This window comes from Tribolium madens, unplaced genomic scaffold, assembly GCF_015345945.1.
Source record: "Tribolium madens isolate multiple individuals breed KSU strain unplaced genomic scaffold, Tmad_KSU_1.1 Scaffold_91;HRSCAF=231;Tcas5.2_LG7, whole genome shotgun sequence".
Classification (NCBI taxonomy): domain Eukaryota; kingdom Metazoa; phylum Arthropoda; class Insecta; order Coleoptera; family Tenebrionidae; genus Tribolium; species Tribolium madens.
The window spans coordinates 5687988-5711691 of NW_025401063.1; the positions used below are offsets into that span (position 1 = coordinate 5687988).

The 23704-nt window shown below is 35.7% G+C and overlaps 7 protein-coding genes across 11 annotated transcripts; 2 read left to right on the forward strand and 5 right to left on the reverse strand.

Annotated features, from left to right (window-relative positions):
• Positions 1-9535: 9535 nt before the first annotated feature.
• On the reverse strand, positions 9536-10429 carry LOC123011521 (exosome complex component RRP46). The gene is made up of 4 exons (XM_044408987.1): positions 10242-10429; positions 10079-10192; positions 9902-10023; positions 9536-9854 (listed from the first exon to the last, which is right to left on the reverse strand). Exons 1-4 carry the CDS (start codon positions 10312-10314, stop codon positions 9546-9548), a joined length of 618 nt encoding a protein of 205 aa, XP_044264922.1. The 5' UTR covers positions 10315-10429; the 3' UTR covers positions 9536-9545.
• A 43-nt stretch (positions 10430-10472) lies between these two features.
• On the reverse strand, positions 10473-12156 carry LOC123011518 (protein YIF1B). Its single transcript, XM_044408977.1, has 5 exons — positions 11829-12156; positions 11619-11756; positions 11391-11572; positions 11204-11344; positions 10473-11157 (listed from the first exon to the last, which is right to left on the reverse strand). Exons 1-5 carry the CDS (start codon positions 11860-11862, stop codon positions 10570-10572), a joined length of 1083 nt encoding a protein of 360 aa, XP_044264912.1. The 5' UTR covers positions 11863-12156; the 3' UTR covers positions 10473-10569.
• Positions 12032-18738, forward strand: LOC123011515 (phosphofurin acidic cluster sorting protein 1). The gene is made up of 8 exons (XM_044408972.1): positions 12032-12523; positions 12574-12877; positions 15692-16471; positions 16518-16723; positions 16771-17140; positions 17192-17510; positions 17559-17678; positions 17727-18738. The coding sequence occupies exons 1-8, from the start codon at positions 12414-12416 to the stop codon at positions 17858-17860; spliced, it is 2343 nt and encodes a 780-aa protein (XP_044264907.1). The 5' UTR covers positions 12032-12413; the 3' UTR covers positions 17861-18738.
• On the reverse strand, positions 18155-20309 carry LOC123011517 (uncharacterized protein F54F2.9). Of its 2 annotated transcripts, XM_044408976.1 has the most exons (5): positions 20046-20309; positions 19669-19989; positions 18906-19622; positions 18734-18853; positions 18155-18675 (listed from the first exon to the last, which is right to left on the reverse strand). In XM_044408976.1, the coding sequence occupies exons 1-4, from the start codon at positions 20178-20180 to the stop codon at positions 18770-18772; spliced, it is 1257 nt and encodes a 418-aa protein (XP_044264911.1). In that variant the 5' UTR covers positions 20181-20309; the 3' UTR covers positions 18155-18675; positions 18734-18769. The 2 variants fall into 2 exon arrangements, with proteins under 2 accessions (XP_044264911.1, XP_044264910.1); XM_044408975.1 differs by lacking the exon at positions 18155-18675 and having other exon boundaries at positions 18711-18853.
• On the forward strand, positions 20265-21777 carry LOC123011522 (ribonuclease P protein subunit rpr2-like). Of its 3 annotated transcripts, none has more exons than XM_044408990.1 (6): positions 20265-20413; positions 20463-20507; positions 20561-21092; positions 21159-21309; positions 21362-21462; positions 21510-21777. In XM_044408990.1, the coding sequence occupies exons 4-6, from the start codon at positions 21229-21231 to the stop codon at positions 21715-21717; spliced, it is 390 nt and encodes a 129-aa protein (XP_044264925.1). In that variant the 5' UTR covers positions 20265-20413; positions 20463-20507; positions 20561-21092; positions 21159-21228; the 3' UTR covers positions 21718-21777. The 3 variants fall into 3 exon arrangements, with proteins under 3 accessions (XP_044264925.1, XP_044264923.1, XP_044264924.1); XM_044408988.1 differs by having other exon boundaries at positions 20267-20413; positions 20561-21096; XM_044408989.1 differs by having other exon boundaries at positions 20294-20507; positions 20561-21096.
• On the reverse strand, positions 20323-21560 carry LOC123011519 (UPF0692 protein CG33108). Of its 2 annotated transcripts, none has more exons than XM_044408979.1 (2): positions 21173-21560; positions 20323-21109 (listed from the first exon to the last, which is right to left on the reverse strand). In XM_044408979.1, exon 2 carries the CDS (start codon positions 21087-21089, stop codon positions 20421-20423), a length of 669 nt encoding a protein of 222 aa, XP_044264914.1. In that variant the 5' UTR covers positions 21090-21109; positions 21173-21560; the 3' UTR covers positions 20323-20420. The 2 variants fall into 2 exon arrangements, with proteins under 2 accessions (XP_044264914.1, XP_044264913.1); XM_044408978.1 differs by having other exon boundaries at positions 21169-21560.
• Positions 21720-23597, reverse strand: LOC123011516 (presenilin homolog). The gene is made up of 7 exons (XM_044408973.1): positions 23129-23597; positions 22869-23078; positions 22598-22818; positions 22447-22545; positions 22178-22399; positions 22019-22131; positions 21720-21971 (listed from the first exon to the last, which is right to left on the reverse strand). The coding sequence occupies exons 1-7, from the start codon at positions 23497-23499 to the stop codon at positions 21816-21818; spliced, it is 1392 nt and encodes a 463-aa protein (XP_044264908.1). The 5' UTR covers positions 23500-23597; the 3' UTR covers positions 21720-21815.
• Positions 23598-23704: the final 107 nt, after the last annotated feature.

Below are 23704 nucleotides of genomic sequence, written 5' to 3' on the forward strand. Positions count from 1 at the left end.
GAAAGAAGTTCTTGTTTTATAAGGTTTCAGAAATTCCTTTCAAGTCCTCCTAATGAATATTTCCTTGTAAGTAGTTATTTAAGACGAATATGTGATTAGTAAATTGAAATATATTTATTATAGTCACTGAAATAGGTTTACAATTGCACAGCTTATGTAAAGAAAGCCCATTTGTAAAGTCATTGGGTGGGGAAGAGTTGCTGGTGAGCATTTTCCCGATAGATTCCGTCAGCGATGCAGCGTAGATAGGCGGATTATTGTGGTGTGAAGGCAACTAACAATAACTTAAAAGTTATTTGGAGCACCTCATAACCGTAAAGAGAGGGGTGTCTGCGATGATTTGGGGGTTTGTTCGCGTTCCATGTGATAAGCACTTAGTTTTCATCTCGTCCAACGACACGACGCTCGTTTCGTCGGCAGTTTGCATCTCCGACACCGCACATACCTCATTATTCTTTCATGCTATTGCAAATTATCCATCAGGAAGAACACGGAGAGGGAAACTCGCTCTTAAAAAATTCCGAAAGTTGCTCGGCCGGAAACTTAATTATATTGGATGTTTCGACTCGGCTGCCGAGGAGATTTACAATCGAATCCGCTAATCGATCGCTGGGAAAAGGCCTAATTAAAAACTCCGGGATGATTCCGGCGAATTCACGTACTACAGGTGTGCTCCTAATACAGCGAAGTGTTTCGAGGGCCTCCTGGGAGCGGGGAAATGGATTGGAAAACTTCCATCCATTGATTTGTATTCGCTCTGCGTCCGCCTGCCACTGTACTCACATATTCACCGACCGGTTGGTTACCTTATACGACTACACTTCGAATGGCTCCATTTCAGACCAAAATCGACTTTTCCGACCATTACGAGCCGCACCCTTGAAAATGGATCGCAATTAAAGAAAATGACCACCCACCTACGACCATTTGTAAGCGTATGAAGTCTCAACGAGAGATGACACTCCACATCTCCAATCTCATAAAACGCTGACTTCGACACCAACTCATTTCATGACTCAAAATACATATGTATCTATAGAGCCAAGGTGTTAAATTACCTTGTGTTAAATTACCTTAAGGATCAGAACACTATCATATATAGGTGGGCCAGAACTGACGCTCTCAGAGAAAAATGGTAATTACCAGGAACATGGAAAAAATGTTACAAAAATTCTATCTATAAAAATTTTTAAATTATGAGAGTTTAAATTTTGCACTTTAACTCTATTTGTTTCTGTTGGAAAAATAATTTTCCAAGTTTTTTTTGCTGCAGGCTATTAGAAGAGAAAACAAGGAAGCTGTATCCTAAATTGTAAGTGTGTTTAATGTTATTTGAGGCTTTTATTGGCAAAATTTTTGTACCTTTACTAAATAATTATAAAAAAACATATACAAGATGATCAATATCATTAAATAGATATAAAAAAATGTCAAATGTGAAAAAATAAATGGCAAATTTTTTTGACAGACAAAATTTTTTGAACATTTTTTTCCATGTTCTTGGTATCTCATTACTTGAAATTTTTCTCTGGGACGCGAGTCTGACACACCCTGTATGTATAACATATTTAGAAAATTAAAAAAAAAAACAAACTTTGTTTTATGACTTTCTAAAATGTAGGTAGGTACTTGTAAAAAAAGAGTATCGATCAAACATCAGTAACTTTACATTAAAAAAAAAATAAAAAACGCAGTTTCTTTTATGTTTCTTTTTCAATTTAAAATAATACGTGGGTGCAATAGTAATCCATAAATCATATTAAAATATATTTTTTAGGTATTTTCTTTTCTTTTTTAAATTGAAGTAACCGAAATCAACTCTTTAATTTTTTTGCATTTCTCTTTTTTTTTTAAATTAAATTTTGGTTGAAGTCGATATCGATCGTGTTGTTGTTTATGATGGAGTGATTATCGTTAGTAGAAATCTGTTTCTTTTGCTGTGGCGGTTGGGGCGATTAGTTTCGCGACGCAACCCTTCGCCTCGTCATCCTTTTCGCTTGCATCCATCTCCGGGAAGCGCATCCATATTCATATAATTGTAATCGCATCATGCATGTGTCATTTGAGCAGTGTAACTACATTTCCTGGGCATTGTCGTCGGGTTATCGAATCCCACCCCTCTCAACTTAATACAACATTTTCTCATTGCCACCCCTATCCAAACTTTCCTTGCACCGAATCGCAATTGCATTATGTGAAATCGTTGGTCAAGTTCGAAATCGTGGTGCAGGGGGGTCGACTACCCCCTGGCTTTAATTAAAGGGAAACGAGTGCCCCTTTAATGCGGCGCATATCTCGTGTGCGCGATTAAGGGCCTGTCAAAAACAGAGAAATTCATTTTTTCGCATTCGTTCTTTAATTCCTTTTTTATCAGCTAAGCGGCATTCATCCGGCCAGGCCGTCGCTCCTCCTCGCCACCCTCCACAGCTTTTTTCTACGGCTGGAATGCAGATTTTTTGATTAAATGTTTTCGCACCGCGGCCTGTCTGCGATGACAACGATCTAACCAGTTAGAAAACGAATGGATTTCCATTATTTTCGAACCATGGCTGGAGTCGGGGCTTTTTTCAATACCCTCACCGATGCTCTTTCACGATGACGGAATTTGCCAGCAAAAACTGTTTGGACTGCCGATAACGACCTCCAAGTCATGAGCCACACTCAATTTAATTAACATCGAAAAACCCCTCAAAAAAACAAAAAAAAGCTATTAAAATTACACTTGTAATATGGAATTACCTCTATGTAAATACTGTTAAGACAATAAAACTTGAAAGCTTAGTATATTTTTCAGATTTCTTTAAAAAGTCCGAAGGATTCTATGGTTGTTAGTTTTTTTTTAAATAAGTTTACCGCATCAGTCATAACTCATAAGACTATCAGCGTGTAGGTACATTAATCAATACTAATTTACTACTAGTTTACACGATTTTTGTATATTAGCTGGAAGTTATAATTTCTTAGCACTGAGTTCAAAAAAAATATCCAAAAAAGTCCACCACGTCACGTTTCAGAAATATGTAATTATTAAAAATACAAAAACCGCCGAACAACAAATTAAAAATGAGTTATTTTACTTTCTTTTTTATATTGTTTTGGATCAATTTTCTTTATAACAGTGCAACAGTAATCTCCTAAAATATTTTTATTCCAAAAACCTTTGTACCAATTTTTGAAAAGCTATCAGATCTTGATGAAAACGCTCGCCCTGTTCGTCACTCATGCTGCCTAAGTTTTTAGAAAAGAAGTCCAAGTGCGAATTAGTGAAATGTATTTCAAGGCCCATTATACCTATCTAGTGATAATTTTGAAATAATTCAGCAACAATTTAAATTTTAGATACAGTGTTTTTTTGGTTTTCCTCTTTTGTCTAATGTATTTTACTATTTATCAAAACTATTTCCCACCTACGTCGCTTTGACATTAATATATCAAATGAAATAGTTTTGAGTAATAGTGAAATACATTTGAGAAAAGAGGAAAACCAAAAGAAAAACACTGTATCTAAAATTTAAATTGTTGCTGAAACACTATAAAGTTTTATTCGAAGGTATTTGTGCAGAAGCAGGAAAATTATCGTTTGCAACAAAAAACTGTGACGTGATAAAAAAAATAACTAATAATTTCTCTTTCATAAAATAAACATCTTTACTGTTATTAATTTATTTAACATTTTTTTAACCAAACTCATTTTCTTGTTGAGTTGATTTTTTTTATTTACCAATTTCTTTTCGATTCTTAGTGAAAGTTGTTGAAAATAAACGTGTACTATTATTTCTTTGAGTACTGTATGAGTAATGTATTTTTATTAAATTTGATAATTTGCTTATTTTACCTTTAATGATGTTACCAAAAACAAAAATAAAACGATAAAATATTTTTTTATTGCCAAAGAGGAGAATTGCAATCTCGATGTTTCCCCCTTACGGTAAGTATACACTAATGAACTTCAATTAAACAACAATGTAACATCACAATTAACAATTATTGGAATCACACTCCTAGAAATACCTACATGAATTTTCAATTTCAGTTTAAATTGTAAAAGTGTGCACAAATTAGATTCTACAACAGTGTTTTCTATTTTTTTTTATAACAACGAAATTATGTTTTTGACTTGTAAATTTTTTGCGAATTATAACTAGGTATCTAAAAAAATACAAATATAAGTAAAGTACAAGAAAAGCCAAGACAAGCTAAAAATCTGTATAAATAACAACATTTTGAGTTGGGAATCTGTGAGTTGCTCAGTTCTTCTAAGCTGTTCTCGAATAGTCTCTCCTGCAGCAACTATCCTCTGGCCTTGTAATAGATCTGTCAAAGAAAGACAGAGCTTGAGCAAGAACTGAATCGGCTTCGAACTCGAGCGAATAAAAAGTTCTCTGGCGAAGCCTCTTGGGGTGGGTAGACAAATGGGTGTCGCTGCATATGTAAAACGAGGAGCCCAGTCACCCTTTGTCTGTCATTTGTCACTGTCCGAGCGTCGGGGGCGGCACACGTCGTCATGGTAACACGCACACGACCGAAATGTCCCCGTGCATCATAACTGAAAGACACACGCGTTACAAAAATCCCCGACTTTGGAAAAATGCACTTTTGCTCTGTTGCGATACAGTTATCAGGTGGATTATTCTTGGAGGCTGGGGGCGGCGGCGCGCCGCTTTCCAGAAAGAGAGCTTTCTGGCCGGGCTTGTGCATCAGTCAAAGCACGGTCCATTACGCAGGGCTAAGCGATAGCGGCTAATGGCTGAAAACCGGAGATGAATGGCCGGCTGAAAAGCTAGCCCCGCTCACTGAAAACCATCGACCTAAAACTCCCCAATGACGATATGTTAATTTGATGGGAAAATGGTATTAACTGCTCGGAAATACAAAAACCGGCGACTCTAGAAAGATTCGCACTAGCGATTAAATCTAAGGCTAATGCCTTGAAATAGAACGGTACAAGTGTCACCGATTCCGAAAAATATTGCCCAAGAGTCGTAAATCTGCCAATAGCAATATTTCTCCCCGAACGAAATTCGCACAGAAAATTAACCCATAATCAACTTTAAATCCAATAACGGCTTTTAAAAAAGTTCAAAGTAGAGTAAATGAGGGACAACATAGTTTTTCACCAGGAAAATAATTTCGAAAATCTAAATTTAAAATGTTCACGTGTCCCTGACTATTCAACATAATCACGTTTTATACTACGTTAAATTAGCATTTAACGTCATTGCATATATGTACAGGAGAATATATCACATTTTATTCATTTTATCAAATTTTGTTTTATTGCTCTTCCCATTTTTAACCTAACAACCCGATTTCTTACACTTAATTACTCCACTTTGAGCCATAAATTAAAATAATGATTAACTGTGTATTCTATATTTAATGTATTATTAAAATTAATGAATTATCCATTGTTAATAACGCATTTGCATTTTGCTAACACTTTTTTTCCAAAAATTTGCTTCATATAGCACAGTCGATGACAATTATTAGCTATTGTGTTCAGACTTAAGTAATCTCCTGATTATTGAAATTACTTTACTGAAACTGATGAAATATATTGTTAGGTTGCATTCTGAACAAGTATAAATAATCATAATTTTTGTCTTTCTGGTTTAAAAAAATTATAATTAATCATTTTTAATAATTATAAGTAACTTTCAAAAAAAATACTTCTAAGTTATAATATGGTTATGAATACCTATCTACAAATAGTTAAATACATCACACACAGAATTTAACTTTGTAAAAAATTCATCGGAATTGAATATAGTTTGAAAAGTGAGGTTGTAATAGGTTTTTTGCATCATAAAGTAAATAATTAACTAAAAAAGTATACATCTATAATGAGAGAAGATGTATTTCACCAAACATGACATTAAAGTCTAATTACGCGACTCCAAGTCCAATATTAAACAAGGAATTCAAAAACGATCATTTTCTGCTTAGCCATAAATTTCGATTTGATTTCAATCTAAGAATCTAGTCAAGTAAGTACCTTCTTCTCATTCATAATTATTATTTCTAATAAAATTACTTTTAAAAACCATACAAGGATATATTTTTTTTTTAATTAAACTGTAGGTAAAACAACATCCCATTATATTACAGTGGAACCTCGTTAAGTCAAAGTACATACCTATTGCCAAAAAAAATATTCGAGTTATCGAAGTTTCGAAATATAGGTAGAATATTGCTTTTTTATAAATTGCTTTAATTAAAAAAAATTGTAAATTAACTTCTTATAGGATAAAATTTATAAACAAACAAATTCTTAAAGTCCAACAAAAATTTAAAATTGCATATTGCATATGTAGATATAGATTTTATTCTTCGAGGTGACGAAAAAGTCTGTTACTGAGGACTGTCTGATACATTTTTTCTTTTTTTCGAAAAAGCTGTCACAAGTCTTAAATTTTGTGGAAACAAGCGGAAAACACTTAAATACTGCAAAAATTGATCCAACGTACATTATGTAAAATTGCAGTAATTTAAAAAAAACGACTTATGGAGGTTTACAGTTGACGTCGACTTAAAGAGGTTCGAGATATCGATTACATTAATTTCTATTAGTAAATATTAGGGACCAGCCAATCACTTCGACTTATCGAAATTTCAAGATATAGAGGTTCGATTAGCGAGGTTCTACTGTAGTTTAATTTCTACTTATTAACAGTTTCAAAATCGGATGTTATTATGTATCTACACTTTTGTTTGACCGTTCTACCTACAAATACAAAATAATTTAAAAGTGTCATCACTTGGGTGGTGATAAAAGACATCATCTAAGTTAAAAGTTCCCATGACAAAATAATTGTTTGAGCATTTTTCACAAAAATAACTTCAAAGATTAGATTTTGTATAAAGTTTTTAACAGTTCCGATTATGTAACCTTGAATTTAGTTAGCGGAAACGGGAGATCTTGTAAGACTGAACAGATACCTGTTGAAAAAATCACCAATTTGTGTCTTATGCTGTAAAAAAACATTTAACAAATTAGCAAATTTAACAATAAATAATCTAGTAACATCGGAAACAAAAAAACTAAGATGCCTACATGATAATATGAAGATTAAGAGTTTTATTTTGTTCAAAAAAAAAAAAAAAAAAAAAACGTTGAAACAAATCTGAATTCATTATTATGCTTAGTTGAAAGTCTTCTATCACCATTCGATAGTTGGTTCGACATTTTTGAATCACCTTGTATGAAATACGAAAACCGAAAAATTGAATCAACTTTTAAATTAATCCAGAATAGTTCTTATATTAAATGAGTGTAATATAACAAAAATGAATCTGAAATAAGGTGGTGAAACTAAAATAATGTAGAAATCTTTATGTTGACAAAATTAAACTCAATTAGAACATCTTTAATTTTTGAATGGAAATAAAGTTTGCAGCAGTAAAGTCATGTAGCAATAAAAGCGAAAGGAGTCGGTGTTTAATTTGAAGATAGGGGCGGAAGATTCTGTCTGCGATCGGAAGCAATTGTTCGGGAGCGTCTTCCTAGCAGAAGTAGATCTGTTGATAACGAGCTCCTTCATAACATTTGATTCGAGTTTATGGTATCGCTAGCATAACTGTGATCACCTCGTTTACTTTACGATCTGTATCTGTTGGGTGTTCAGTGCGGCCACTACATTTGCGCTAGATGAGTACGTCCACGATACTTTTATAGTACAATAACATTCGCCAAAGTGGGCCGTTAAATTGTTTTATAGCCGGGAAAGCCGACCGGCAACAGATGGAGCCGTCACACGTGCCGCCATCTAGCAGACGGTAGCCGTACCAAATCGCTGGGTAAAAACTCTTAAGAATTGATCGTAAAATATTTTACAATTCAGCTTTAATGCATCGCTAATGTAAGTCTTTACGACCGAACAAAACAAGTCAAAAAAATAAATTAGATTTATTTTTAAGCCGCGACTGATTGGTTCATAGGAGAACGATGTTTCTTGCGCTGCTAATAAATCCGAGCGTTTCGCTAATGAATTGCGCTATCTCTTCAGATTGTTCTGATGTGGGTCTTTTTTATCAAGGCTTTCATAAAGATTCCATCGTTATATGCGAATGTCCGCATGCTTTTTGCTAGCTCGGCTTCTTGTTAAGGAAGCCTGTAAAATTATAATAGAGATCTTACAGTTTTTGCTCTTGCTCGAGATGCATCCAATACGCGCTGAGTTATGTTACGTGTGTAAATTTATCGGCGGTGTGCCTTTTTATATCGACACGATATTTATGCAACCGTGGCGTACTAAAACAGAATACCAAACGGCAGAAGCTCATCTTTCCACTTCGACGCTCGATTTTTTACAATACTAAACTTCATCCATTATTGATAACAATCGAAATTTAGGACTGAATCTATCAATTCAAAAAGATTGACATTCAAACACACCAACCTCAGACTCGTCAACAGACAAAAGGAATTGACAAAAAAACTAACCAAACACAAAACACCAAATCATCCACAGCAAATCTCTATCGTACAACAATCAAGCAACTCAAAAAATTAAATAAAATAATTAAAAAAAACCTTATTTACTAATTACAATAATATGATACCGAAATATTGATTTTTGTTATCTATGATCGATGACTTCTTTTTGACTTCGAATTTTGAACGCAAGTATGCGAGACATTGGTCAGTCTAGTCGCGTCTAGTCGCAATTCTTGATAATGTCTTGAGTCTTGTGTATCAATTAATAAAGTATGTAACATAATTATGAAATGCTTCTAACGCTCTTTTTGCGGCAGTTTACAGTCCATTCCCAGTAGTTGCGCATATCTTATAGCCTACACGTAATTGCATCTAATTTTATAGACTCAAACTCATCAATAAGGCATAAAATGATGTTTTAGTTTATTTACTCTCCAACATTTCCATTTTTAATTATAGCATGTATGCTACCTCAAAATCACAAAAATTTACATTTACGAAAATCGCATCCTCCATATTTACCGCACGATACGTTCCCCTTAATAACAGACTTCTCGAGAATGATTTAATGCGCACCGAAACGTTGTGGTTAGTTATTTCACGATAATCGGATCTGGGGCTCTACCTGCCCACCATTTAACGGGTTGTGGGTCGACTAATGACGATTGGCCCAACATCGGAGCGAATAGCATAACTCGCTGAGGATATTTCGTGATCGGAAATAATTATATTCGCGGCTAAAATGGATAGCGTAGCGAATACTTGAACAGGCCTCCCCCTGTCCCCTCATCGAGGTAATAATGTCTACCATCAGCACATACTCAACCCGACGTTTTTTCCACTGTAATTTAAAGTTTACCGTAATAACACTTTTTAACTCTTGAACGTTTTTCGTTCCCATCAATTTGTATTAACTTGATTTAATATTCCATACGATAACTATCACGATGTAATTTAAAGCGAGCTAGTCTGCAATTTGACTGTTTATCCTGTGACTGAACATCTACGTTACACATCTGTGTCATTAAAATTCAATGATTCTAGATAGAGATAAACAACCTATTATTATTGAATGGGATTGGAATCAAAACACTGGCAAAAATAATTATTATTTTATTGTCAAAGATCTTTTAAAAAAGTCAAATATATTTGTACATTCTTCTTTACATAAACTTAAAGCATCCTTGTATTGTTCAACACTAAAAGAACCACTAGTATGTGATGCAATTATATTTTTTTCAACACTTTCGAAAACAAACATAAACATTGCTTTAACCTCATCTTCATTTAGAGGTGGAGTAAATAGTAAATTTTCTTCTTTGTCTATGAAACACGTCACTGCAGCAAACATACATTTCATGTCGATCCCTGAGTCAAGCAATGTCAAACATGCGGCATTTAAGGCACACGAAATCAACTAAAAACTCTCATTTAAATAAATTCCCAAAGTAAAAATATTGCTACCTGTCCGTTATTTTGCATTTCTTGTATAACAACAACAACAGAAGTTCGAGGATACAGAGTTGATGCAATTGCAGCCTCACATACATTTCTAATGATTGATTCATTTAACCTATCTTTTACACCTAAAATAACTCGATTTAAGTCGCTGAAAACACAGACGTAATAAATTAAATTAACCTGGCAATCCAGACTTTGGCCTAAAATGAGCCTCGACACAAGCTTTTTCGACTAATGCCTTGTTTGCCTTGCTCTCAACAGGGCCATACACACCTGCTATGACAGTTGTCTCATCTAAAAATTTTACCAAATTTATTTTATAGCAAAAATTCGGATACTGTACCTTGTGAAAATAACACAGAGCCATCAGGCCTGCTCAAAACTCCTAATTTACAATTGGATTTTAATTTACTCATGTTACAAAAAAAGTGAGGTTAATTTGAAAAATGTCTAGTGAGTCAGCTTAGCCAATACACAACACCCAAAGTTACTAACTTTTTAAAATTATTCTTGTTACTTTAAAAATAAACATTTACAGTTAAACCACATGATTAAGGTTTAATTAAACAACAAATAGCATAAAAATAATGTATTTTATCAAATAAACTCACTGTTAACATAAAAAATAGATTAAAGATGCTCAAATATAAGAAATTAGCAAGTAGTTAAATTCACTCAGTTACGGTTTTTTCAGGGCTTGGACTACCAATTAAATGAAATGACAACCACCAAGAAAGCACTGGCTGTACTGCTGCCACAAACAACAAAAAGTATAACCTCCGCTTATTGCCTGTAGGTGGGACAACATCCCCATAGTAACTTGTGGGTTGAGTATTACTTTCAACAAGTACTTGTGCTTTCAATGTTCTTACCAAGAAAAATGCTAATGCAAAATTCACGTATACCAAACAACAATAGTAAGCCGTTTTTGCTCCTATTAAGCTTAGTAAAATACTAATAATAATCCCCACAAATTTATAACCACTGAAAGCTAACAAGTCGAGTGTTCGAAGTGTTGTTTTGATATTGGCAATGTAAAGAGTGCAACTGTACAAAGCCAATTCAACAACAAACCAAGCTAAAGCTGATGAAGCTAAAATCCCAATTTGCTCAGGAGTAAATTTTTGTTGCATGCCTAAAACCATCCCCGCCACTAAAACGTAAGTTACATAAGCCATTGTTGGAATATATAAATCTGGAGCATTTATCTCAAATCTAGGTTGGACTGGACCATCTTGTTCATACTTAACAGACCAATCCTGAAAAAAATTGTTACACAAGGCAATTAACTTAATCCAAAACCACCTTGTGTGTAAAAGGGAAGAACAGTAACATCAACTTTGACAACACATACTTTGTGTCAACCGCAAAGTAGTATTTCAAGCTATTTACGGGAACGTACTTTTCTACTTCTTGTTTTATCATTGACTTTCCTGTATTTGCCAACTGTAAAAAAATATTACGAAAAGATGAGACAATAAGTGACACCAACCTGTTGCCCATACTGCAAAGCCATGTCTTGGACAATTGGCTGCCCAAAAACACCCCCAAATTGCGGATTGGGTGGGGGCTGTGCATTTGGGTAAGGTGGAGCGGGATTAAAACCATACATTTGAGGGTTACTTGGCGGCACTCCATAATTTTGACTTGAATTAAATGACTGGTTAGCAAAATCTGCAAGTCACGGTTAAGTAAAAGCACTAAAAGACATACAAACTACTTTGTTGATACGGGTTTGGGGCAGGGCTTTCAGGCCCCAAATTTGGGTACAAATTGCTCTGCATTCCTTGTGTGGGATCGTAAGGTGTGTACCCCATTGCATTTACGTCACTGACTCTTTTAACTTTCCGGATATGGGCTGAAATAATACAAGTTTGGTAAAGTAAGGTTATGTCATGAACACCGATTCAAAGAGCAGTAAATTAATTACCTGGCCGGTTTCCTGTATTCGCGTTGTAATTCATATTAATAATTTAGTTAAATGCTACTATAAAAATCCTTAAATAAGTTGATTTTGGATGAATAAACACAGAGAGACACGTCACTTAGACATCTGTCATTCTAATTTTTTCACATGACCAAAAGTTCCTCTCAACTTGTTTATACACCCAACTACCGGTTACAGTCTAGGATATTGGCATAAAAAGGATCAATTGTTATAATACATTTATGAAACAGTTCGTTGCAGCATAATTTGTTTTGAGATTTACAATTTCCTTCTGAAAATGACAGTTAGTGTTTTCAGCTATTGACCGCTAGAGGTAGATTTAGCGCTGCTCTATCTTTCGTCTCATTTTGATTATATTGCGTCTCTCTCGTTGAGTCATTCGGTTGCATCGCAACTGTCACTTTGCGGTCTTTGTACTCGTTTGACAGTTCGTGATGCAGTTGACATAAACCGTGCAAAAAATACGTCGAGTGATGATCGTGGGCAATGTTGGAGCGGCCGAGACTGTCTCGGCTCTAAGAATCGATCATCGGGGCTCCTGATTTAGTCGACTACGCCCCCGCAAGAATGAGTGAAAAACCGAATAAAAATGTGAGCGGGGCGGGTGCCTCCGCGCCCAACAAAATGAGGCTTTATGCGACTTGGGTTGACAGGACTCCCTCAAATTGTATTCCGAGGTCAGTAAGGCGCAAATTACCGGTGTCCTTTTTTATAATGCTAATTCCAGGCTTTGTTCATTGACGTTGACAAGGCTGGTTGTTTTAAAGCCTTTAGGATCAGATCTAGCCTCTATTTCTATTGCCGTTAAAATGCAATCGAGCAAACGCACATTACGCTCCAATGAGCTGATTTTGCCACCGAACGGTCTATTGGACACGCCGTTGGAATTAACTTTTTGTCTCCAATATCCGCATTTTTTGAAACGGGAAGGAAATAAGCTGCATATTTTGCTCCAGAGGCGAAAACGGTACAAAAATCGCACAATGCTAGGCTTCAAAACACTGGCAGAAGGGATTATCAGAATGGACCAAGTAAGTCATTACGCACTGCAAAAAAATAGAGAAAAAACTGTTTGGAGATGCTCTGCTTTCGTGTAAATATTTTTCGATTTTCCAGTAAATAAGTTCTGTGATTCATCCTCTACCATGGCTTTTTTATGGTAAACATGTGTGGTCAATTGGTAATTAAACTGTAAAAGTACAAATTAAAAAAGAATGCATAAACAGCTTTGGTGCGCATATTTAAAACCAATGTCACGAAATTACAATAAGGAAGATAACGCAGCGATTTACATTAAAATAAATTATGCAAATCAGTGTATCGAAAGTGAATATTTCAATATTTCAATTTACGCTTTGAAAAATACCACGAATACACGTTGCTATTGTATTCATTATTGCCTCGATTACCTACTTAATCTTACGCAACGGTGAAGTAATGAAGTCAATTAATTTTATTTTCCGTTCAATTAAGCCTTCAAGACTCTTACTAGATTGTAATCTATGAAGAATATTATCTTTAAATAAATTGTTACAATTTTTGTGGAAAAATAAACAAACGTAGGAAATATCAGAGCTTGAAAATTGTCGGTAATAACGTAATTTAATAATGAGAAAATTGGAAAAGGAAACGTTTCAGGGAAAATAAAAAACCTCATTAATAAACGATGCGTAACGATCAGTAATTAACTAAAAAACGTTTGTATTTTCACTTACGTCTAAACATATCCAAGACAGGAAATTTGATTAAAAATGAAATTATAAATTATGCAATTGTTTTTCAACATATTAATTATTATTATTCTGTTTATTTGAAATGTAATTGAAAGACATTATTTTATAAAAGTCATTGCTTTATAATTCCCCAGAAAAACGTCTAATTAACTAATAATTAAGTGCTAGCAGGTCATTGCTTTGCTCTATTTCTAATGATGTTTTTTTATTGAACAAACAATAGTGAGAACAGAACAATGTTTATTTTATTTATAGTTACAAGTCCATGATCTGTTTAGATTACGACTTACGATAAGCCGATACGTGAATAAACAATATTAGATATCAAAAATAGAATGTGGAAATGGATTAAATAGAATTTCGTAATTAGTTTTGAAGTTTTTTTATTTTCCCCCTTATCCAGGTTTTTATTAAAATAATTTTACAAATTTTATTTCAAGTACCATCAACATCCTCCTGTAACAAAAATCTTTGGTAGTGCGAAATAAAAGACATCAAAATAAATCTGTTTTTGCAAAAACCACATAAAAATTAACATTCATTATAATCAGTGAATAAAAAACATTATTTTACAGTTATAAGGGAATGTTTAAGGGAATTGCGATACGAATTGGCCGGTATACTGGACGTTTTTATACTTACGTCCAGAAAAAACGTTGAAATATTTCAGGGGGTGGTTCCTTACGTCAAAATAAATATTAATTTATTAAATAAATAATAATTTAATATTAGTGCTTAAAAATGCATATTTTCTTGCATCAGTCAGATTAACATAATTAATCGGTCAGTTTGATGAAGCAATTCAAAAATTTGGGAATACATTAAGCTGTAAAAGAAACACATTATTCTTCCCATCAATATTTGTGAATACTCGGTAGATTTACTAAGACAACAAAAAAAGTTACTTTTTTCTCTTTTCTTTAAATCATTGTTGAGAGACATTTTTTTTTAAATCGTGACAACATCTTGGAGGAAATTTATTTCAGTTTTTTAAACTATCCTTACATTCTCTGAACGGTCATTGGTTGCTGAGATTTCTATGATCAAAGAAAAAAAATCCTTTTTCATTAAAAGTCAAATATCTCAGCGACAAATTGACGTAAAGAGAACATAAAGAAAGCATATTAAAGCTAAATGAACAAGCTATCCCGCCCCTGCATTGATTTAGCTAATAAAAAATTCCTCAAGTCCGTGGACCAACAAAAAGGATAAAAAAATCACAAATTTTTTTCTCGCGCCATTTCTAGGATTGCGTAATAACCGTAACTCAGAAGATTTTTTGACAAAAGAACTCAAGACTAAAAACTTGAAGCTTCAAAATGGATTTTTTTACGATCATTTTTCATTGAGGTTACAATCTTTCAAAATTCACCAGAGAATTTAAGAAATTTTTTTGTTCACGCAATTTTTTGGAATAGGTACTACCTATGAAAAAAGTTTATGTAGAATGTTTAGTCGTTTTGAAGTGTTTGAGATAATAAGAAATCTTTTTTCAAAGAGTTTTTCACTGAAAAGCTTGAAAAATGAAAATGGAAAAACGAAATAGAATAACATAAACGATGAATTTAACCCATTTTCTCGAAGGGAAAAATAGAATAATAGAAAGTTTAAGGCATCTTTGACATTAAAAGTGATTTTAAAGAGTGCAGTGTTACTACAACAAAAGATCAGAATAAATACGAAGTTCCAAATATTATTAAGAATTATTTATTATTATTATTATTTTTACTTTAAGCAAGAGTACATTATTTTGAATGGAGTTAGAGCCCCTTGAAGATGGCGGACAAAAAGCCTTTTTTTTCCATTATATCAGTGACCGATGGACTAAATTTATAAAAGTTAACATTTGGTAATTTTTTCGCGCTAAATCTATTCATGATATCCAAAATTGTGTACCCTAATTAGGGGGTCAATTTATTTAAGGCGTAGAATTCAGAATTCAAATTCAGATTTATTGGCAATTTTTTTTCAAAAATGATAAAATTTTTGTTTTTTTATATAAGGTCGAGTTATTAAGCATTTCCATACAAAGAATTTCTTCTTATTTTGACCTGTGATAACTGATAACATTGTTCGGGAAAAGTTCCTTTTTAACAAAAAAGTGGATGTTAGGTTCTGCAAAGGCAAATGGACATGGAGCTGGAGCTGCACCCCGAAGGAGGCGGCAAAGACAAAGAGAAGGGTCCCGTGGCGCGCTTAAACGTCTTACAACTGAGCTCGACTCCGGTCGACCAGGAGCACAAAACGGACCGCGAGCACGATTTCAGCGACGACGACGACGAAATCAGTTCTGGCGAAGAGGAAGTCGCCGATTTATCCGACAGTGAACCGATCCGAACAAAACTCCCTCACACTCGTCACAATCTCAAGCAACGTTTCGTCTCACTTTTGCGCCGCTTCAAGGTTCCGGACAGCGAAGGGGGCCGTGGCGCCGATTTGTCCAACCCCAGCGACATCCAAGCTCTCTTTCAAGAACTCGAATCGCTGAGCTGCGACGAAGACTCGGCCGGGGAACAAGACACCATGTCCATATCGAGCACGCCGAAGCCGAGTCTACGACCGTTTTTCAGCAGTAGCAAGAGTTTGTTGGATTCGAATCCGATGCAGTATAGCGAAACCGAGAAATTTATTGACGACAAAGCGTCCGGAAGTGACGGCAACGCGGATATTTTCACGGATCAGGAAGCGCAATCGGATCCGCAAACGGGGTCGCCGCCGAGAGAGCAAACGGCGACGTTGCGAGCGAAGTTATCGGGAGATAACGATTTCGCGAATTTGATGCAGGAGTTGAATGAGAGGAAGTCGAAGTTGTTTAGGTCGTCGGCGTCTTCCGGGAAAAAGAAAAACTCGTTGAGTATCAGTTCCGACGTTCCGGTGCCCGAAACTATTACGGTAAGTCAAGCAGAGTTTGAGATAGTTGTGTGAAGTGGGGTTACAGGCGCGGAAAATTTTCCTCGAGCAAGTTACAAGAGTACTTCCTCTGGAAGAAAATGTTCTCCCGGAAGCTGTGGTATTAATTACAGGCCCTGACAGTATTACTGGACCATTATCAGCACGTCTCACGCATCATCGGATTTTCCTACCATTATCATCAGTCGAAGTTAAAGCGGTATTGACTGCGGTTTTCAACAAAATTCATAAATAGTGAGTGAGTTACTAAAGAAATTTATTTAATTAAATGTGATTTTCAGTTGCAATAGCTGTGCCAAACCGGGCAGCTGTGTTAAATTAGTCCTGATTGGTGGAGACACTCTTCTTGGTTGGGTCATCAGACCTTATGTCGAACTTTTATCAAGTCGACCACCGGAATGGTTAAATTACACAAGAATTTATATAATTCCAGTCGGTTCTTGTGGAATTACAAAACAACTCAGTAACTTAGACCAAGGTTACGCTTCTTTGTTCCCTTCAGATCAGGAACTGAAAATCGATGAATTATCTGGGAGAATACAACGGTACTTATCAGTACCATCATCCGCCCCAGTTGGGCAACTACCTCTCAGCGAAGCGATGCTCACTTGTCAGGATGACTCCAGTCAACTCTTTATCCCTTTTGTTAACGTAAAAACTCCGAAATTTGTGTGAATTTTGAATTAATTTTCTTGTACTCAGGAGGTGCGCGTGGGTCCCGCCGAATCAGCATTATCAGTATCTGTGGATCTTGAAGATTTGATGTGTTCCAGTCCCCCTGCCCCCTCTCTAACCCCCCCATCATCACCCAATGTGCAAACGCGTGATTCGCCTTGGGAACCTCTCGAATTGCAATTAGATTATTGGCAAATCTCTAAAAGTACTGAACCTCAAGCCGCAAAGACTGACAAAACCAAACAAGACGGTAAAACTTCACTCAAAGGACTGTTCCGAGGTCTTCAAGCCTCGCCGGGACTCAACGTCACCATGCACTTGGCTACGAAAGAGAAAAAACAAAAAAGTATTTTTTTCTAATTTATTGTGCTAGTTTGTGATTGTTGGTTTGTAGTAATGAGACTGGGTAAGAAGAAGGAGAAAGAAAAGGATACTGAGCCTCGCAGTCAGACTGTGGAGGGTATTTCGAGGTTGATTTGTTCTGCGAAAGCGTCTCACAATACGCCGATGAAAGGTTGTGGTTTGGTTTTTTAGCGATTGGGTTTTAATTGATTTGTTCCAGTTTATGTGGACGGCGTGGAGTTCAACGGAGTTAAATTCTTCCAGTTGAGTTCAACTTGGCAAACGCACGTGAAACATTTGTCGGTGGCTTTGGTAGGAGTGCCATTGGCGAGTGCCGAAGTGAATTCGATGTAACATAAGATGACCTTCCCGTTTTTTAAATCCGCCGCTTTGCTTCCGTGTCTCGTTCCCGCGATGCATTCATCGCTTCTAGTCAAGGTCAAATCCATCGTAATCCAACCGTTGACAATACATCCAAATAAGGCTCAAAACTCTTGTTTGAAAAAAAAGAGAGGAAACTCACGTTAAGAATACTCCGTATATGTGATATAGTTTATAGTCGTCGTTATTAATATCGATAAATGCTTGAGATTTTTTCAGAAAAAATCAATACTTTTTTACATGCTAAGATTTAATCATTTTTTTAAGCACAGCAAGATTTTTTTGTGGCCAAACCACTTTTATATGATACAACGTATTCAGGTTTTACACATCATTAAAAGCGTTAAATTGCCGCCCACATTTAAACTTAGGGGAAATGGTGTGCAAAACCATCATATCAGCATTTTGCATAAATACCAAAGCGAGAATTTGTGTTATTTGACGGAAAGTTGTTAATATTAATGTGTAGGTTTCTAGCAGTCATTTTATTTGGTAAAGTGATTGTTGAGAATAGTTCCATGTCAAATCAAATCTTGTTGGGAATGTTGAAAGGATCTCACGTTGATTGTTGAACTGTGATGTGTGAACATAAGAAATTGATATAAATGAAAAACGCCGTGCGACTGTGATTTTAACGCAGCTCATTCCAACTTGTTAGTTCAGATGGATGTTCTCTCATTTTATCTCATTTGGAATGTGCAACAAGTTTTAGAACATCCGTCTTTAGGACATCAGTGTTTGATTGTAAATGATAGATTAGATTATCTGTTGTATAAATGCAATAATGTCTGGAATTAGTATTGTTTATATATAACTACATACATATAAATAAACATGAATATGTACTTTTATTATCATTTCCTTCATTTTTATACACATTTTTTAGTCAGGAGGTTGCTGCTCTGGCGATTCTTTTTGTTTTCGTACCGTTTCTGCGAGATACCTGAACCTCATCATACACTCTTCCTGAAAAAATTTCATGACAAACAAAAAAAAAAAAACAATAAAGAAAAAGTACCTTAGTCTTATTAGGGACACAGTCGGCAATTTTATCCCACCTTTCTGCACACCCCTTTGGGAACTTAGCCAAGGCTTCTTCCAGCGCCTTTTGCTGACTTTGACTCCATTTCTTGACATCATCACCACCATCGACTTCTTTCTTCGTCTTTTGCTTCACTTTCACTTGAATTGGTTCCTCCTCCTGCTCATTCGGTAGTTTATAACAATTTTCTTTCATCTTATTTGCCATGTAGGTAACTTCAGGAACTGATCTTCCCATTACTTCCGCTATAGTCTCCCATCTTCCAGAAGTACCACCTGGATATTTTTTCACTAGTTTAACTAATTCTGTCAAATCATCATCAGTCCATAATCCACCAGAACTAACAGGAGGCGGAGAGGAAACGTTTGATTCATTGGCAGAATTGTGGAATGTTGTTTCAAAGTTAGGCTTGTCGGGCAATTTGAAACCCTTATTGCGCTTACGCACTGTTTTAATCCTGACTGGAACCTCCTCGGGTTCTTCCGGAGGAGGCGGTTTTCTAACTTCTTCAATTTGTTGAACTACTACAGTTTTAATAAAACCCAAGGTTTTAGGTAAGGAAACAATAATGTGCCAAAGTAGACGAGGTATTTGTACCGGCAATGTGTCAGTTATTGAAGGTTTTTCTAAAATCACAGTTGGTTCTTGAGTTTTGTCGGCTTTTTTCCCGCGTTTAGCCTTTTTGTTTTGCTCCTGCAACAAATTATTAGAGATGATTACAACTCCTGATTTCGCTCACAATTGTGTACTTTCTCTCAAGGTAAGAAGCCCAGTTAACTAAATACTGCCCAATGGTAACAATAACAAATAAAATAATGCACACTTCCACCATGCCCATCTTGCGGACATATCGGTAGTAGTAGACAGCAGACCTCCAGTTAGGAAGTCCATTAATAAGGACTTCGTCATAGTATTGTCGTTTAGTACTACTTCTGAGTACTTCGTAAACTGCAACCAAGTTCCGGAATTGGACTGAAGTATCAACGTGGGGGTTTTTGTCGGGATGTAACTTGAGGGAAAGTGCCCTAAAAGCGGACTTAATTTCCTGGTTTGTGGCACTCTGAAAGTGTGAAAAATAATGAGATTTCAATAACCAATGAGTTTAAATTTGCTCACCTGAGACACATTTAGAAGAGAATAGAAATTTTCCTTAACCTCATCAACAACATCAAACACTTCCAACTGCTCAGAATCCCAGGCGGCCACTAATTTTAAATAAAAAATAAATAATATTGCACGTATTAAAATCATCTCTACGATTTTTATGATTGTAAATTCACATTTTATTGAAAGATTTGACAGCTAAAAATGAGGTTAGGCTGCGTGTCAACTCAACTGTCACTACGACCGCACTATTCAAAAATGATATTATTGTGAAAGTGAAACTACTAAATTCTGTTTTTTTCTTTATTGGAACACTTTTTCTAGCACTTTCCCAATAAATAAAGCGTTAAATTAACAAAACAAATCGTCACACTTGAAAAGTAAATGCTATAAAATATTTTCTTTTAAAATGATAGATTTACATTTAAGCCCCAAATCTCCCTGAATACCCCCTTGCGGCAACTTAAAGTCGATGTTTGGTTGTTTCTGATATGTCCCAACTTCATTTAACTGTGCATTGCTTTCAGATAAGTCGGACAATTTCCAAATGGCCACATTTATAGCCTTCCCGTGCCTTGCTATCACATAAAAATCACTTTCAGTCTCCACCGCCCCGCAAATTATAGCCCAATGTGCCCTACTGCCGTTTAATAACCCCGGAGAGTTATCTTTGTCTGTGTCATAAGGCACTAATAAATGGGCACCATTGAGCAAAAATTCTTTGATTTCTTTTGTATTTAATAAACCTGAGTATACTTGAACACTGGTCGATTTTAAACTTAACCGAGCCAAAGTGGCCATATTTTGAACACTAAACATTTCCCCATTATTGGTAAACCCCTCATTCTTAGCGGTTTCTAGCAGTGATTGAACTGAGGCAGTGCTGGGATTCCCCGAATAAATTGCAAGGGCAACCAGACCACACTGGGGTCCATCTTGAAGAAACGCGGCTAGGGGTTTATACGAGTATCTGTGAGGAGCACTCAATTCTGTTAGGGTGAACAAGGTGCAAATCTTGTGCACTTCAGGGTAACATTCAGCCCAAGAAAAATTCATTTTGTAAGTAAGTATAAAATCTACAAATAGGAGATAGTACTGTAAGTTAAACCTTTGAATATTTTGTAGTGTTAAATACCCACGATTACATCACATTATAAAAAACACATTATAGAGAAATAAAAAGTGAGGTTATCTAATGGAATCTACGAATAACTCGACTAAAATTAAAAAATGTGCGGGAAAAGACAACCTCCAAAGATTGAATTATTTGTACCAGGTGTTGTTATAAATGTAAAAAAAAGAGCCAGCTTTAAAAACAATTTTTTTAGGCGTGTAATGCAATTACTACAGAGAATGAAACAAATCATTTAGCGTCTGTAATGTATAGCAATCTTTTGGTCGCAATATCGAAAAAAGCTGTTCAAAGAATGTAATTTCACTCAATGTATTTTTTTCTCTTTTGATAGTTATTTTCAGGGACATTGAAGTAAAAAGAACGATTTGTAAAGGCTGTCGCTGTATGTTGTTGGCGGGGATTACATGCAAAGTGAGGATAAAGAAAAAACATTCGATTTGGACGTGCACCAAATGCAATACAGCGAAAGTATTCCCTGCGCAAAATCCCGATTATGTGCCTTGGAATTTGCAAGATGACAGTGTTGTGGAGACTTTACAATACAAGTGAAGATTATAAATATTAATTTTTATTAATAAAATTACAGAAAAAAATCGTAAAACCTAGATCATTAAATTAGAATTTTCACTTAATAAAATAGCAAGTAGCTAAATAAATACTTGTTCATTTGCTAAACTGTCAGCAAACGGACTAACTATTTCTTTGGTTGCGAAATAAAAAATCAGACCAAAAGTAATGGAGATAGGAAGCGCTGGCAATGCTTTTTTAAAGATGGCCAACAAAAGTAACGTGAGGCAAAGTCCCTGGAAACAACGATTAGAAAAAAATCATTTTATGGAAAAATCCATACAATAAGAATGGCGACAAAACAGGCCAAAGTGGTATTCCAGTCCCCGTAAGAAGACGCTTTCCCAACCAAAACGCTGTAAAAAATGAAGTCACCCAAACCCAACTTGACACCCCCTGGAAAAACAATTAAAAAATAGAAGTCGGTTTTTTTCCAACCCACGTTCTTCCTCCTCCTGATGGATTTGCGTCCGTGGGGTTCCTCGCGGAACGTCATGCACTTCCAACCGTCTTTGAGCAACTCTACTGGAATGATTATCAACCCAGTCTTGTGTAAAACCATCTTCTTCAGTTGAATCAACTGACGATCGTGCGGCAGCCCTCCGAGGAGGATTTTCCTCGTTTGAAGGTGTGGCCATGCTGGTGTAAGCATACATGTATGTTGCTACAAAATTAATGTCAGTAAACGAAAAAATATTTTTTGTAATTTACAAGAATAGATCAAAGCTGGGAAAATTTGTTCATTTCGTTCCTGAGCTGTTTCTACTAGAATTCTTAAAGGTCCTTTCGGCATTAACACAGCAACTAGATCTGTAAAATATCAAATTAGTTAAGCTTAACTTTTAGTTGATTTTTAAAATACCCCAGACTGAAATTACAGCTAAAACAGCCCAAGTTGTCCATTCTGGAAGATATTTTATGAAAACTAAAGCCATAAGTGCCGCAACAAAGATCAGATACGCTTGCTGAAGAATTAGGGGGCCTTGCCAGTGAATACAAACCATACCCATTACACCAAAATTCCACATTAGTAATACTATTGTGGGGTAATCCATTGGTATATTGTAAGCTCTTAGAATTTCCCTGAAACGATTTTAAATTAATTAAAATAATTAAGGACTTCATCTGCTTACTCCAAGTAAAGATACGAAAAGACGGTTAGCAACATTAAAGATGACAGAATCAACCATCCATGAATTGTCTTGTAACACCTATATTTATATAATACAATCAACAAGACAGTCATTACTACAATAACGGCCATCAGAATCAACGAATTCGCCGCTGCATTCCAGACCTTCGTGCTGGTGTCAGAACTTTCTTCATGGAAAGGAGTATAAACCCTGCAATCCCACATTAACCACCTCACCCCCTTTAAAAACAATTTCCTTACAAATACATATCTTTGACGGAATAGAAATTCACAGCACTTATTGTCGCAACTACCACCACCATACACAGGGATACGGGAGCAAACAATTTAATAACATGTTTGGCCCCGTATTTCAACTCTTCTTCCTCATCCCTGAGTTCTGCAACTTGGTAATTTACAGGTGGGGGCCTGCTACCGCCACCAGTGACAACTTGGGCTTCAGGAACATCGTCGTCTTCGGGTAACCTGCGGGACCTGCGTTTTCGAGAACCCTCAGGACCTACCCTGGAATCACCCGTTAGCGAATTGCCACTTCCGTTCGTCTCCACATGTCCGTCCATCAGCCTGGTTTTCTCGGACACTGACTCGAATTCGCTTTCACTCTCAGACATACAATTTTCAGTGAAAAATTGACGGGGAAAACTCAACAAAAAAAATAAATGTATCTACACAAAGTTTTGACAGGTGTCAGTTGTCAAAAATGAGTCAGTGGTCCAGCAAGTCATATGCGCGCGGAATCTTATGGGCATAAAGCCTTACATTATTTGAATCGATGAAATAGCGCCATTTTGCAAACTTTCTTACATTTAATTTTAT

Bases quoted from the DNA above. Each gene is read 5' to 3' on its own strand.
- LOC123011518 (XM_044408977.1), bottom strand. From the start codon at position 11,862: ATGAATTACAACGCGAATACAGGAAACCGGCCAG. The intron at 11,757-11,828 runs GTAATTAATTTA...GTATTATTTCAG, and splicing joins GAATACAGGAAACCGGCCAG to CCCATATCCGGAAAGTTAAA. The intron at 11,158-11,203 runs GTGGTTTTGGAT...AATTTTTTTCAG, and splicing joins TCTTCCCTTTTACACACAAG to GATTGGTCTGTTAAGTATGA.
- LOC123011516 (XM_044408973.1), bottom strand. From the start codon at position 23,499: ATGTCTGAGAGTGAAAGCGAATTCGAGTCAGTGTCCGAGAAAACCAGG. The intron at 23,079-23,128 runs GTAAGGAAATTG...GTGGGATTGCAG, and splicing joins TCCGTCAAAGATATGTATTT to GGTTTATACTCCTTTCCATG. The intron at 22,819-22,868 runs GTAAGCAGATGA...AAATCGTTTCAG, and splicing joins TTTTCGTATCTTTACTTGGA to GGAAATTCTAAGAGCTTACA.
- LOC123011519 (XM_044408979.1), bottom strand. From the start codon at position 21,089: ATGAATTTTTCTTGGGCTGAATGTTACCCTGAAGTGCACAAGATTTGC.
- LOC123011515 (XM_044408972.1), top strand. From the start codon at position 12,414: ATGAGTGAAAAACCGAATAAAAATGTGAGCGGGGCGGGTGCCTCCGCG. The intron at 17,511-17,558 runs GTATTTTTTTCT...GTTGGTTTGTAG, and splicing joins GAAAGAGAAAAAACAAAAAA to TAATGAGACTGGGTAAGAAG. The intron at 17,679-17,726 runs GTTGTGGTTTGG...GATTTGTTCCAG, and splicing joins TCACAATACGCCGATGAAAG to TTTATGTGGACGGCGTGGAG.
- LOC123011521 (XM_044408987.1), bottom strand. From the start codon at position 10,314: ATGAGTAAATTAAAATCCAATTGTAAATTAGGAGTTTTGAGCAGGCCT. The intron at 10,193-10,241 runs GTACAGTATCCG...TAAAATTTTTAG, and splicing joins CTCTGTGTTATTTTCACAAG to ATGAGACAACTGTCATAGCA. The intron at 10,024-10,078 runs GTTAATTTAATT...GAGTTATTTTAG, and splicing joins GCCAAAGTCTGGATTGCCAG to GTGTAAAAGATAGGTTAAAT.
- LOC123011517 (XM_044408976.1), bottom strand. From the start codon at position 20,180: ATGATTTTAATACGTGCAATATTATTTATTTTTTATTTAAAATTAGTG. The intron at 19,990-20,045 runs GTGAGCAAATTT...TCACACTTTCAG, and splicing joins CTCTTCTAAATGTGTCTCAG to AGTGCCACAAACCAGGAAAT. The intron at 19,623-19,668 runs GTGAGCGAAATC...AATTTGTTGCAG, and splicing joins TTGAGAGAAAGTACACAATT to GAGCAAAACAAAAAGGCTAA.
- LOC123011522 (XM_044408990.1), top strand. From the start codon at position 21,229: ATGGAATCTACGAATAACTCGACTAAAATTAAAAAATGTGCGGGAAAA. The intron at 21,310-21,361 runs GTGTTGTTATAA...CAATTTTTTTAG, and splicing joins GATTGAATTATTTGTACCAG to GCGTGTAATGCAATTACTAC. The intron at 21,463-21,509 runs GTAATTTCACTC...AGTTATTTTCAG, and splicing joins AAAAAAGCTGTTCAAAGAAT to GGACATTGAAGTAAAAAGAA.